Source organism: Thunnus albacares, chromosome 9 (genome assembly GCF_914725855.1).
Source record: "Thunnus albacares chromosome 9, fThuAlb1.1, whole genome shotgun sequence".
In the NCBI taxonomy this organism is placed as follows: domain Eukaryota; kingdom Metazoa; phylum Chordata; class Actinopteri; order Scombriformes; family Scombridae; genus Thunnus; species Thunnus albacares.
Window position 1 is genome coordinate 4622955 of NC_058114.1, and position 14386 is coordinate 4637340.

At 40.4% G+C, this 14386-nt stretch overlaps 1 protein-coding gene across 2 annotated transcripts in view; it reads right to left on the reverse strand.

Moving 5' to 3' along the window:
* Nucleotides 1-324: 324 nt before the first annotated feature.
* LOC122988415 (adenylate cyclase type 1-like) overlaps nt 325-14386 on the reverse strand; it is a 59788-nt gene continuing 45726 nt past the window's right edge. Inside the window, exons 15-20 of one of the 2 annotated variants that reach the window (XM_044360690.1) lie at nt 13382-13498; nt 7336-7482; nt 6813-6911; nt 6198-6312; nt 4221-4345; nt 325-3009 (exon numbers count right to left, since the gene is read on the reverse strand). In XM_044360690.1, the coding sequence (XP_044216625.1) occupies nt 2680-3009; nt 4221-4345; nt 6198-6312; nt 6813-6911; nt 7336-7482; nt 13382-13498 (933 nt within the window). In that variant the 3' untranslated portion in view covers nt 325-2679. Of the gene's footprint in view, nt 3010-4220; nt 4346-6197; nt 6313-6812; nt 6912-7335; nt 7483-11356; nt 11655-13381; nt 13499-14386 lie in introns of those variants that run through there. The other variant, XM_044360691.1, reaches the window with a different exon arrangement.

Consider the following 14386-nt stretch of genomic DNA (forward strand, 5'->3'; position numbering starts at 1 on the left):
TATTTGTCTTTTCAACGTTCATAATGAACTTTATGAGCACTGAATTCCAGAAATGGGGTGGTTGTCACACTTATTTTTTTACACTTGTTGTTTTTATGGTAGCAGACATGTTTGTGACATCAGCGTGAGGCTACTTCTCAACAACACCGCTGTAATCAGGCTGACATTGACCCCGATGTTGCTCCAAACTTCTTACATCATGTTTTTCTACTGTTGCGTAACTTTATAGCTGAGTTTGATGGCCTCTCCATATGTACTGTGTGTGTGTGTGTGTGTGCGTAAGTGTAGATGAAAATGAGCACAGGAAGAGTGCACTTCCTCCAGGAGAAACGTCCCTGCTGGCTTTATTTTTATAATCATAATACGTCAATATCATCGCAGTGCAAACACTTAGTATAAAATATCATCTTTAACAAAATTTACATTCACATAAAACATCTCAATAAATACATCTTCAACAAAAGAACTTGACAAATATTGGATAATTCATAATATAGCTCTGAAAAAGACTCTACAATGTACAATAATAGCTAGTAATACCTACATATAACAATTGAAACCCGTATCATACAGTATGAAAATATCAAATTTACAGGAAAAATATTGTACATAACTCCTTTCCATCAACTTTCCATCAACGGTTTAAAGCAAGTGTATAAAAATCCTCATTTTGAACCTCTTAGAAACATAAAGTAAGCATTCAAGCTACTGTATAGACTTTAAATCTATTTTAAATATGATAAGAAGTACAACAACATCATTTCAGTCAGGTTATGATGTCCAAATAAATCTCTCCGAAATCAACACTTACCACCATTTGAGTTACAAAACTGTTAAAGAAAACAGCTCAAACAGTAAAAATACAGGCATTCAACAAAGGAAATCCACAATAACCGTAGCCACACATTCGGTTGTGCTACAGCTCAACACCAAAAAAGTTTGATATGTTTATGAAAATAGGTTGGCACGTTTAAAAAAACAGCTACCTGTTGACTACAGCAGGAGCAGGAAGGAGGAGGAACCCCCGGCCTGATGTCAAGCTGTCCTGAAATGTCCTCAAAAAGGTTCCCACACCAAGCTCATGAAGAAGACACGGGTCAAAAAAGCACCTTACATTCAAGAGGACCGCTACCTTTAGCGCATGCATGAGGACTACATTAAAACAGAGTCACTGTGTGTCCAATGCTTGGGCTGTATTAATGTTTCATCAAAGCATGCATGTAAGAGCCACAGGCTTGCAGGCAGTGCATGCTAGAACAGATTAGAGGAGAGTTCATGGCTGTGGTAAGCCGTGCTGTGAGTAGCATGCTATACCATGAAATAAATCATCTGGATTTGTATGAGGAAGCCAGACACGGAGGTTTGTGTGTCTCCTCATAAACAGCAGTTTTATTTTCTCTACCAAAGCAGCTTTTAGTTCATAAAAATAGTAGAACTGAATATTTTAACAATAGAAAATATTTCTTAATAAACAAACACGCAGAAAAAAACTTTTTTTTATATAATTCAGTGAGAAATGAATCACACTCGCACAATACAGAAAATAAGTTTTTCTAAGTCATGCTTCAATTCCACAGAGATACAGACTTGTGTGGCTGGCTATGCACACTCTATTGGCTACATACACTATCAGGTCAAAATAGGATCCAGCTGGCTACAGCATGCAAGGGGTGAAGAGGCCGAGAGAGGAGACAAACCGCTTTATTGCTACACTTTGACGAGGAAGAATCTGGAAGTCAAGCATCACAGGGAAACAGACAGCAAACATGACTGAAATGCAGCAGTGGCATCATGCACTTAAAGACACTGAGCAGCTCGGCCCAGGCGAATCAAGAGTTTACCTCATGTGCTATCAGAGGTTTAGAGTGAAGGGGCCCGTGCCTTAAATGTACGGTATCACTGACCCAAAAATGATTGAAGGCAATGCCCTGTTGTATTTTGGCAAGTTTATACCATAACTGCCACTTACAATCACACATTTGGCTTCATCCACTTTTAAAAACAGATATCTGTTGGACAACGATGATGCCCGTGTAATTACATGATTTGAATTGGTCTCCAGTAAATCAATAAAGGATTTAAAAAGGCAACATAAAATGGCAGGAAACTCATTCTGAGGAGTGGTCGCTAAGGCAACAGCACTGATTTGGTTTTATACTGAGAGAAAAGGGTCAGTTAAAGTTGTATTTTCCAGATGTGGTGGTTGCGAGAGGCATGTGTGCTACACTATCAATTGTGCATTATGTTGTTTTTTTTATGCTGATTTAGTTTATTATAGTTATGGAAACAGTTTTGGGAGTCTACTCTGAAATCCTGGAGACATCCTTGGCCTTTGATTGATTACAGAGCAACGTGGCTAAAGCATCCTGTATCCTGTCCGTGACACCCTGCGGTGTGAAACAACAAACAGGGCTCCTCGAGTGTGGAGGGAGAGTCCGATCGAGACCACCTCAGTCCTAAACGCAGCCCAGGCCCGAGTCCAGGCCTCCCATTGGACGATCAGTGTCTCTCAGCCTCTCTGAGACAGTAGAAGAAGACTGGAGAACAACTCAACTTTTCCCTCTTTAAATAAGCTCTCTCTGCTACTGCTGTCTTGTTGCCATCCTTGTAATTTCCCCAGCTCCACTCTTATTTTCTTGCCTTCGATGTTTTCCACGGTCACCATGGAGACAGGGTGCGTCACACCATTGCAGTGGGGACAGAGGGCAGGTACCTGGTGGTGCTGGTGGAGGTGGTTGGTTTAGCCATGCTCGGGCTCGGGGTCCTGATCGTGGCGTAGGTGGTCACTGTCGGGGCGGGGCTTAACCTGGTGCACACGCTGCCATGGGTGAACGCGCTGCAGCGGTGCGCGGCATTGCCGGGCTGCTGTTGGGTTTGAGACGGCCTGATGCCTTGCCTGCGTCCTTCCAGGAAGTAAGTCAGCATCTGACCTTTGCCCTTCACGCTGACCTGGCCGCGGCACACAAAGTTGTAGTAGTTTGTGATGAGGCGATGGACGTCCTCCGTCACCTGGAGAGGAAACACAGAAGGATGATGTTTCTCAGTGAGTGTGTTTACATGTGCACCAGTATCCCAGTTATGTGTTACACATGTAAACACTTGGATAAGACCTTATCCCGGTTTTGAGAACCTGGATGTGTTACCTGGAGTACTCCAATGAAAACCAGGATACTGTGGCACATAAACAGGTCAATTTATTTATAGAGCACATTTAAAAACAACAAGAGTTAACCAAAGTGTTTTATAGAGAGATGAGAATTACAATCATATAAAAACACAGACATAGTTATGAGGATCGAGGGGGAAATTAATAACAGTGTAGAATAAGATGAATAAAAATGGGATTAAATCATAAAAGCACAACAGCATTGCACAGAGAACATAAAAAATAAAGAGAAGAAAATAAAGATCAATAGATAAAATAACAGTGTGACTATTTATGTCTTCATGATGATTATTAAAAGGCTGAAAATAAAGAGAGATGGGTCTTGAGATGGGTTTTAAAAATCTCAGTTGAGGGGAAAGATCTTATAATGAGAGGCAAACTGTTCCACAGTTTAGGGCCGACAATGGAAAATACCCGATCACTTCTGGATTTTAACCAGGAGCAGCAGTGATTGGTCATCTGAGGACGGTCGAATGGGGGATGCAGAGTCCAGAAAGATAAGCTAGTGCCAGTTCATGCGGTGCTTTAAAAACAAATAAATGAATCTTAAAATCAATTCTGTATTCAACTGTTAACAGCCCAGTATGGGAATGATCTGGTTTCTCTTGTTGGTACCAGTGAGAAGTTGTGCTGCTGCATTTTGAACCAACTGCAGGCCAGATAAAGCTGACTGACTGGTTCCTATTCACAGAGAATTACAATAGTCAACGCGAGAAGAAATAAAAGCATGTACTATGATCTCCAAATCCTTAACAGACAGAGATGACTTTAGTTTTGTAAATGATCTAAGATAGAAGAAGCTGGTGCTGACAACAGAGTTGATTTCTTCATCAAATTTTAAACTAGAAGTAAAGAATATGCTGAGATTTCTTGTACAGGAGTTTATATTCAATTTTAGACTTTTACTGTGGTTTTGCAAAAGTCTTAAAGGCAGAACCTCAGTTTTTTTTTTCCTGGTTTAGCTGCAGGAAAATAAGGGAAAAAAGGTGCTGAAAGGGAACAATATCATAGATTATACAGCAGGTGTGCTCCTGCGTGTTCAGCAGTACTGTACCTGTATTTTTCCTTGTACTCCAGTGCTGTCCATCCTGCTGGCTACGTTCACTGTGTTTCCCCAGATATCATACTGAGGCCTTCTGGCTCCAATCACTCCTGCCACAACTGGTCCCACATTGATACCTGAACAAAAACCAGAGAGCCCACAATGCCTGAGTTAGCATTTTGTATATGGGAAGCTCATCATTTTCACCTGAACAAAAGGAACTGTTTATGATGGCTTTCACTTGGAAGACCTCCAAGAGCTGTTGTATTTCCTGCTGATGTTACTGATCACCACCAGAGCTGTTTAGGGTGTTTCGTGCCAAGTCTTATTAGAGCCTCAAGTCCTTGGGGGAAAGTTAAATCACACATCTTCATGAGCAAATTGCAAGTCGTGATGCTGGTTTTTCAGGTGTTTAATTGCTGAGTATTACATTGGCAAAGCATATGAGCATTTTCCTTTTAAACCTGTCTTAATAAGTGTTTCTTACATAAGCGAGACAACATGCTTTCAATGCATAGGCCTAATAGTTATTTATGTAAGGTGAAACCTGAACGGTTTTGTTTTCAAGTCTCAAGAGAAGTCAAGCCTTTAAGTAATCACGTCTCATCTACGTTAAGTCTAAACTTGTTGTTTTTTTGACTGAAGTCTGATCGAGACTTAAGTGTACAAAGTATGTTGAGCTATTGCAGCAAGGATGGCTCACAATGTGCTACCAATAACAAAAGTGAAGAAAGGAAATTCAGTGAAAGTGAAACTTGGGAGCAAATGAACTGCTGAACATGCATTAGAGTCCCTCTGAGCAGGCATTCAATTAGAAAACAGCCCAGAGTACACAAGGGGCTGCATGGAGGTGTGTTGCTTCAGGTACTTAAAAATAATGTGATCCATCAAGTCCAGTTTGAGTAACAAATCAATTGGTTTGAAGGTTTATTAGACACCAAAACACCACAGAGAAGTTTATCATACTCTGAAAGGTTATCACAGCAGCAATCATTGTGTCTTTCAATGCAACGATCGGGAGGTAAACAATAGAAATACAGTGTTCATGTTACAACCAGCCTTGCTGGTTGATGTTGTGCTGACTGACCCCACGCTTTTTTGCTGGAGCCCATTGCGTTGCTAGACAGGCCTCATTAGGGGGCTGCAGTTTTTATCGCACAGGCCTAGTCAGTCTGAATGCGACCTACATAAGACAAACTGTTCAACTATAAAGTGTTTGTGCTGCAAATGATATGTTTAAAATCCAGTTTTCATAAGAAAAACATACATTTCTGGATTATTTTGTCATCAAAAATGAAAAATAATAATCTCTATGTACAGTTTATTCTGGGCTGGAGAATTGATGTTCATTGAAAACATCAGGAGTTTGGCCGATGCAGTTTTCAGTGACCACTTTTAACTGTCTTTTACTTTTAGCCCTGCAACCCTCCTCAATGACTGCTGCTCTGTTATTCAATGCCTGTCTTGAGGATCACAACTGACTATAAAAATGCCTATGATGACATGACACTGCAATCCAAGGTATTGCCTCATCTTTATAGACACAGTTCTTGAGGTTCTAGAGGGTGGACAGCAATATGGCACATGGATAGATCTAGTAAAACCTGACCAAGCCTTGTTTTTCTGCACTTTCTGGAAGTCAAGTCTTATGCAAAAAGTTGCGTTTCTGCAAAGTGGGTTCACCCATGCAGACAAACACAGCCCCACAGTCTGCAGACAGGATGGCACTGTGTACACCAGGCTACGCTGTGATTAAACAAGGGCTCCTGTCGCAGGCTCCCCACAGGATACCCAACACAATGGAACCCAGAACTTCAGGTCTCGCTGTGACGAGCTTCCTGGAGTGAACGCTCTTTCTGTGATGCATTTCCTACCAAACTTACCGGCACTGAGGTCGATGGCGTCCAGTGCAATAGGTCACAAGCTCAAACCCCAATGTTTGTATAGACCAGTGCATGTGTGTTTTCGTGTGTGAGTGTTTTCACTCACCTACTCTCAGGACAAAGTCATTGTAAGACTGGTAATTGATGGCATCCAGGACATCAAACATCTCAATGGCAAAATCTGACACTGTGCATAAATGTGAGGTGATGGACTTCTTTGCCTGAAAATGAGAAAAATGCACCAATATTAAGAACACACACATTAATGCAGAAACATGCATGCTCACATCCAAGGTAGGAGGTGATATCAGCCTCCATTTCTATTTCCCCGATGTGATTATATATGTTATAATCTACGACTACTACAAAAGCGTGCGCCGTTGTTTTCCCCAAAGTCAAACCGCCGCTGTGACTGACTGTTAAGTTTGCGTAAAGTTTTGCAGAAATTGCAGAAAGGGCTCTTTTGTTTGTCAGCTTTGCAGGATTTAAAGAAACTTTATGAATGCAGAATATGCTGACGCCATAAAGGCCGGTAATCCCTTGCAGAGGATTTGTGGGGTGAAACGTGACAGGGTTCTAAATGTCAACATCCAGAAAATAACCACCTGGAAATACTCTTAAAAATGCTGTGTGCATTCTGTTTGCTTTCGAAATGTGCTAATATGCTGCAAACACAAACAAAAACTCATAAGTGCTCTAAATATAGCTTCTGTATGTGTACCTTGGAGCCAGTTGTAGGAACCAGCCCTACCGCAGCCATGTACGTGCTGCCAATAGTCTTGATTTTTTCGATATCCCTGTAGCAGTCTTTATCCATCAGCTGGAAAGAAAGAAGAAAAAAAGGGATAAAACAGGAGGAAAACATTACTACTATTACAAATTTCAAATCAAATTGAAGTAAATTGTCAGTTTAGGTTCATATATATTATAGGTTGTGTTGGCAAACAAATCCAAATGCAATTTAAAATAGGCTCTTTTAGTGCGTTTGAGTAAATTAATGCTTTATGTTGCTGATTATAGATTCAAGCAGGCCAAAAGTCATCTGTAAGTAATTCCTTATTTTGGAAAACTTTCCCAACCGCAACCATTGCTTATTATATTGCATCAATAAACACCCTCAGTCATGGCCACAATGTCATCTTTGAAAATGACATTTTGGAAGTCATACTGCACTGGAGCTTTCCTCCAGATTCTCCAAATATATAAAAATAGCAGATTTATGATGGAGCAGAGCATTTACACACCTCATCAAAGTCAGCGATGATCTCATTGAGCAGCCTCAGACACTCAACTCCCATGTTGTTCCCATCCAGCTCAATGTAGAAGTCGTTGAAGTTGGCAATGGAGGCGAACAGCACTCCAACCTGAGCATAGGACTGGTAGTACAGGTCCTGGAGGGAAAGAAGTTCACAGTAGTCAAGAAAGTTTATAGTCAAAACTTTCAAAAAAGTGCAAAGAATGCCACTGAGGGAAAGGCAAAGTGCAAGGCCTTAAAGTTCACCTAAATTACAAAAATTCCCAAAAACATTTGAGCATGGAAGTTCATTCTTGACCTTTGGAAACAGTGTGTAACAAAAAGCTCAAAGCTTCCGAGCTTTCAACTGCATCTAACAGTCTTCTTCAGCCAATGGAGTTAGCTCAGGTATCATAACAAGACCTACAGTTAGTGTGGAACTTCAGTCATGTGGTAACAAGATTTTTCTCACCCCATATACGACCACTATCAGATCATTTCACCAAAGTTCCACACTCAGGTCACATGATGACACCTGTGCCAGGTTCACACACAGATTCACTGAAGACCATGAAACACAGCCGAAAGCACCGAAAGTCTAGTTAGTGTACATTTGAGCTTACGTTACTTTGTTACAAATAAAAAGACATGTTTTGTCTAATGCCACAGGTGGTGTGTTCACCATATATTGTACATTAAATTTGGAGGAAATTTAATGTGCTTTATTATTTCAGTGGTTCCAACTCAAGCACTGATTGGAGTCAGATGTCTCAAAACCAAATCTATTTGCATGGATAGATAGGAGTTTGCATGTTCTCCTTGTGCCTACATGAGTTCTCTCCAGGTGCTTCAGCTTCCTCCCACAGACCAATAACATGCTGGTTAGGTTAATTGACGATTCTAAATTGCCCATAGGTGTGAATTTGAATGTGAATGGTTGTCTGTTCCTATATAACAGTCCTGTGATTGGCTTAGATCAGCTCCAGCTCTCATGCAACCCTCCGGAGGATAACTAGAGGATTATCAACAGTAAGCAAGACAGATGGGAAAGCCAACTCTTTCATCCGAAAGTGGCTGGGCTTGCTGTGATGCCTCTATGAAACCGGTTTCTCTGGAAAGAACATTCTTCAGCTGCCTCTACAATCAATAAGCATGGGCTACAAGCAGGAGAAAACCAGGCTAGTGCTGGAGATGAGGGAGTCCACTGACGAAGCAGTGAGGAATGCAAACATCCAGGTCCACACTGGCCACATTTGGAAAGCCCATGCTGAAGGCAACCTGGCAATTAGCAGGCTGCAGCACAAAGAGATCATAGGCAAGAGTCCAGACAGGAAGGACAGGTCTCGGGTGGGGGGAAGCCCCGCAGTTCTGGTCCAAGGCCAACAGGAAAGAGAGGAAGGAACTGGTGGTGTCTGAGGTGACAAGGATGGAGAATGAGCACTTTAAGATCAAGGCCATAGCACAGGGACGACAGGGGGGCTGGACGACATGGGAAGGTGTTGTTGGCAGAAACATCAGCATGGCGGAGCTGTGGAAGATCCCACAGGCAAGGCACAGTTTCCTCATCAGGGCAACATACAACACACTCCCCTGCCCACTGAACCATCTGTGGTTTGGCCAGGAAGAATGCTGCCCCCTCTGCCACAGTCCAAAGGCAAGCCTCCACCACATCTTGTCAGGCTGCAAGATCATGCTCTCCCAAGGACGCCACAGGTGGTGACACGACCAGGTGCTGAGCAAATTGGCCGAGGTGCTGGAGAGGCACAGACAGGACATGAGCAGATGTCATCCTCCACCAGAGGACCATCGCATTCAGTTCATCAGAGAGGGTGGGGGCAACACAAGTGCCACGCCAAGAGTTCCACCAAAGATAGTTCCCGCCACTCTGGACTGGAGAATGAGAGCCAAACTCTGTAGGAAACTCCAGTTCCCCAGTGAGATCATCAACACAAGCCTCCGCCCAGACATAATGATGTGGTCCAGCGGTGCCAAGACTGTGCTCCTCATAAAGCTAACTGTCCCATGGGAAGAGGGTGTAGAATCTGCTTTGGAGAGGAAGAGGCCAAAATATTCAGATCTCGCTGTTGAATGCAAGGACGCTGGCTGGAGAACCATCATCTACCCTGCAGAAGTAGGATGCTGCAGCTGTCAGCTGGTCGCCTCATGAGGGACATAGGAGTAACTGGAGCAAACCAGCAGAAGGCCCTAAAAGACCAGGCTGAAAAGGCTGAGAAGAGCAGATTTTGGCTCTGGTTGAGGAGGAAGGACAAGTGTTAGAGTAACACCTAGCATGAGGGTTGACTGCAGGGGGTGCTCCACCACCAGGAGACGTTTTGGGTTTAAAGGAGTGAAAAGTTGTAGATCAGTGGTACCCGGCTGATGATCCTGCAGTAATGCCATAGCAGGTCAACACCTACCTGTGTAATTATAGCGGTATAGAAAATGGATGGATGGATGGAGATACCACAAGAGGTGTAAAAATATGGAGTTTTGTAATAACAAAAAGGGACATTTTGGGGGATCTATTCCTTTTGAGTGAACCGACACTTTAAGACATGTTTAGCAAATGATCCCAGGCAACTTAACCTACATCAGGATGAGATTTTGCAAAGGGAACAAAATTAAAACAAGAACCAGAGAAAAAAAGACTGCCTATTAATATAGCACACATATTATTTTTAAATATTGTGGTGACCATATGTAAAGGACACACAGAACAGTTTGCTCTCAGGTGTTTACTGGAGTTCCCCATACAATGAAAACAAAATTTCAATCGTTATGTCGGAGCAGTGAAACTTTGAATTCCAGGCAGCAGAGTCCCACTGCGCTGTGTTATGAATACAGTGTATGGGTCAACTTTAGCCCAGAGGAAAGAGAGGAAGCCTTTCTATACACTGTAGCTCCGAGGGGGTCACCAATGTGCCGGAAACATACTTTCTGACTTCCTGCTTCCAGTGTTTACTAGTCTCAGCCTCAGACGATCCCTGCACCGTCTGATGCATCGCCTGCTGATTGTCTAAGGATAGAGCCAGCATTACTTCATTACTATTAACAAATCCCATGATAAGACCAAAACTAGCAATGAGTTCAACCAACTAACCGGTACTGTCTGTGTGGCCAAAGCCTGATTTGATTAGATAGATTAGAAATAACCATGTAAGGAATGTATCTTGCACATTCCTGCATAATGATGAACATGTACAATGGTGTTTGTTCCTCTCAGCTCGTCAAATGGTCCTCAGGCATGCTCAATGAAGGCTTCAGAGGATTTGTTGATAATAATAAAAGATAAAACAATTCTGTTAATATGTTTGATGCAGTTATTAACCTCTAACCTCTGGAGGTCAAACTGGAGGGTACATGGAGTTTGGAAGACTTTTGGCTATTTACCAGGTAGGGACGGTCTAATGTTAAGAGGCTGTTGAGCTGCATTATGGGAAATGTAGGATCTAGCATTTTTGGAATTTAACCCATATCAGGATCTTCTTAAGTCTAGATATGTTGGCCTCTGTTGCATCAATTTTGACCATTCTTCTTGTAATCTGTCTCCTTCCACTCCCTAAACTTTATGAAAGTGAAATAGTAAATCACTGGAGTACACCTTTAAATGTGATTTCATAGTGCTGGAATTTAGCCCAGATTCAATGCTAATAGGCTAAATTCTGGCCTCCAACATTAAATCTGTGACCTAATTGTAGATCAATTCTACTTACGCAAAATATGTTCTAGATACTGTGGTATGCAGAGTATTACAATTACTAAATCACCAGCCAGATGATGAAATTTCCTGCTTTTTGTATCTATGTTGCTATGCTAAAATCAGATTTTAGAATATCTACAATAAAACATATTATATACACATATTAACATGTTATATCATATAGAGGAGATAAAAGTAAGGGAGAAAATGAAAGAAATGGGAGCAGATATGCTATTTAATTGAAACATTTGTAATAAAAATATTCTTTACAAAAATAACTTATATTTTAGCTTTAAACCACAAATTTGCTTACACTCTGTTGCCCTTGATGTTGTTTTGAAAATGTCCCCTGACTGACTGAATTATGGGTCAGTTTTCAATAGTTAGACCATCAATTCCATATTTTATATTTCCAGCCATGTTGTATATATACTCATAACTTTTATACTCGAATACTAACATTGCACACTATAAAATGTCCATATTATTAGTCTACAGTATAAAGAATTTGTACAAAGCTTTGGTGTTTACAAACCAATCTTCTCCTCATGAGGGGCTGTATGTATATCCTGATTTGCAGGTCAAAGGATGTATGATTTCATCACTTCCTGAGAAGAGGAGGAGGGGAACTGAGGAAGGAACAGAGATCAGTGGAGGGGATGTTCATCAATTAGTGGAGACAGACACACAGGCCTGTCACATCACACTTCCACTTTAACACCATAACACATGGTCAGGGAAGCAGTGCTATTGTCCTAAACAGCTGGGAGATTTTCCCACATTGGGAATCAGCACTTCTGGGTATAAAGGAAATTTCTTTGCAATAATGGAGGGGTTTTTTTGTTTGTTGTTTTTTTTTTTTTTGCTGGCATATGCAGGCTAAACATGAATGTACCTGTACCTGCTTCAGTTTAAACTAGCAATAACTCAACTTCAGTGTTAGAACAAGAGCCAATGGCTGGCTTGAAATGCAGTTCTTAAATGATGAGATTAGATTATTATCCACCGCCACTGATTTAGTGATTTGTAGGTCAAAAGACATCTTGATGTCAACGTTTAAAATGGGTTAAACTTTTTTTGTTTTTAGACATCTAGAGCAGTGGTTGGGACCCCCACAAGAGGTTGAAAGATAACTGACAGGTTTGCGAGATGACTGGGACAGGAACAAGAAAATAAACATATTTCTGCTACAAAATTAGGTCTATTTTTTCAGGCTTTCCTCAAATCTTTGCCTTTTTTCTACTAAATAATTTAATAACTTTACCTCTTCAGTTCTTCAAAAACAAAATAAAGAAAAAATAAATCACTTGCAGGTTGAACTAATCACAAGTAGACACTTGGCAACAAGGGGTCACAAGTAGGCAGACATTGATTTTATTAAATGGTCGTAAGACAAAAATGTCTAGAAACACTGATTTATTGTATATGTAAGTATTGAAACAATGGTTATATGTCCTCTAGATGTTCCGACGTGTATTTCGGACCTGCTTCTAATTGAAATATTGCCTGCAAAGTAACTGAGACCAGGTCAGGAACCCCAAATTGAATAACTAGATGAATCTAAAGCTGCAAGTTCAAATTCCTTGTATGTGTAAACATACTTGGCCAATAAAGATGATTCTGACTCTGAATAGTTGACTTGAGAGAAAATTAAACTGCAACTATTTTGATAAATGAATAATCTGTGTCATACACGATAATAAACTGGGTTTCTTTGGATATTGGATTGTTGATTGGACAAATCGACATTTGAAAAGGTCATGATGGGCTCTAGAAATTATTTTTCACTGTTTTCAGAGACAAAACAATACATTGTGATTATTTCAGGTTAATTGATAATGAAAGAATTGTTAATTGCAGCTCTAGATGAATCTAAGGAGTCACAAGATGATTACCAGAGTAAGAAACGAGGAAAAACGATATTTTCATGTTTAAAACTGCATTTTTGGGGTGTTTTGTCAGAGTTTTCCCTCATTTTTGCATTTTTACTTTGAAAATCCTGCATAGTTTTATATCTTCAAACCTTTAAATTATTCAAATGAAACATTCTGAGAGAGAAAACTCTTTACTGAACTTCTCACAAGTAAACATGGTTTTGTATTAAAGGGTCATATGCAAAAAAACATTGGTAGCAACTGACCTAGAAGTCTAAAAAATGCAGGTTTTCAAACAATTTTTAGCAGAGCTTTCATCTCTGGACATCTTTTGACCTCCAAACACCACACCAGCAGTTCCTGGGTGTATCAGGAAGCTCTGGGAAGTTACGAGTCTTTACTGGTTTGAGAGGTGTAACTATCTTTAGGCTGGTGATCCAACTGGATCTTGGACAAGTCTCAACATGTCTTTGGATGCTCACCATGTTCCTGGGATTTGACATGAGGAAGTGTTGAGCCACATGAGCTGGCAGCAGGTTGAACAGGATCCTCTTGTTGTCCAGCTTCACCTTCTCCATGTCGTCTCTCTCCTCCTCTGCCTGCACAGCATCAGCAATCACACGTTACACAAGTAGACAATGAGATGTCGTTGAGTGACGCACACGTCGGTCAAAGTGAAACTGATGCTCTGTTGTCTAAGAACAGTGAGCATTTATTGTAACTCAAAGCCCAATGGGAGATGTAATTGCTTGTTCTTATCACTAGAGGGAGATAATGATTTGCAAACAAACATTCACTGTCATTCTCAAAATAGAAACAAGCACACTGTCATTTCTACACACAGCTGTGAACATACACACACACGCAGAAAAAAAATCTCCCTATCAAGTCATTTATGCATAAAGATGAGTCCTAAAAAATAATTAAAAAAAAAAAAACCTGTGTTTCAATCTTCAATCGAGTTCTTTCAAGAATTTATTGAAAATTAGTGTCTGTATAGTTTTTGGTGAATAATATTTTAGTTTTCTGAAACAACTACAGCAGAGCAAGATGAATACAAATCAAAAAGTTGAATAAATAAATACATTAAAAAAAACTGGAAAGAAAAAAAAATACAAATTTCTAAAAAAAAAAATGTCAAAGATTTTTGGTAATTTAGTGAAAGGAGACGTTGTTTGTGTTCATAAGGGAGGACATAATATTGTACATATATAACATAAATAAAAATCTACAGACCAACTGTAACTGTGGACATGCACACACATACAAATACGTTCTGGATTGATGGTGTAATGACGAGCCAAACAAAGAATCTAAACCGCAAATAAATAACTAATAAAAAACAAATTGTCAAGATTGTCTATAACATCTACTATCATCACTAGAGCCTGACGGGATTTTGGATTCCGAGGCTGATACAGATGTTTGTTTTTGTATCTGTATCTTAAAAAAAACAACAGAGTAAGGCAACAAATAAAATCTGATTT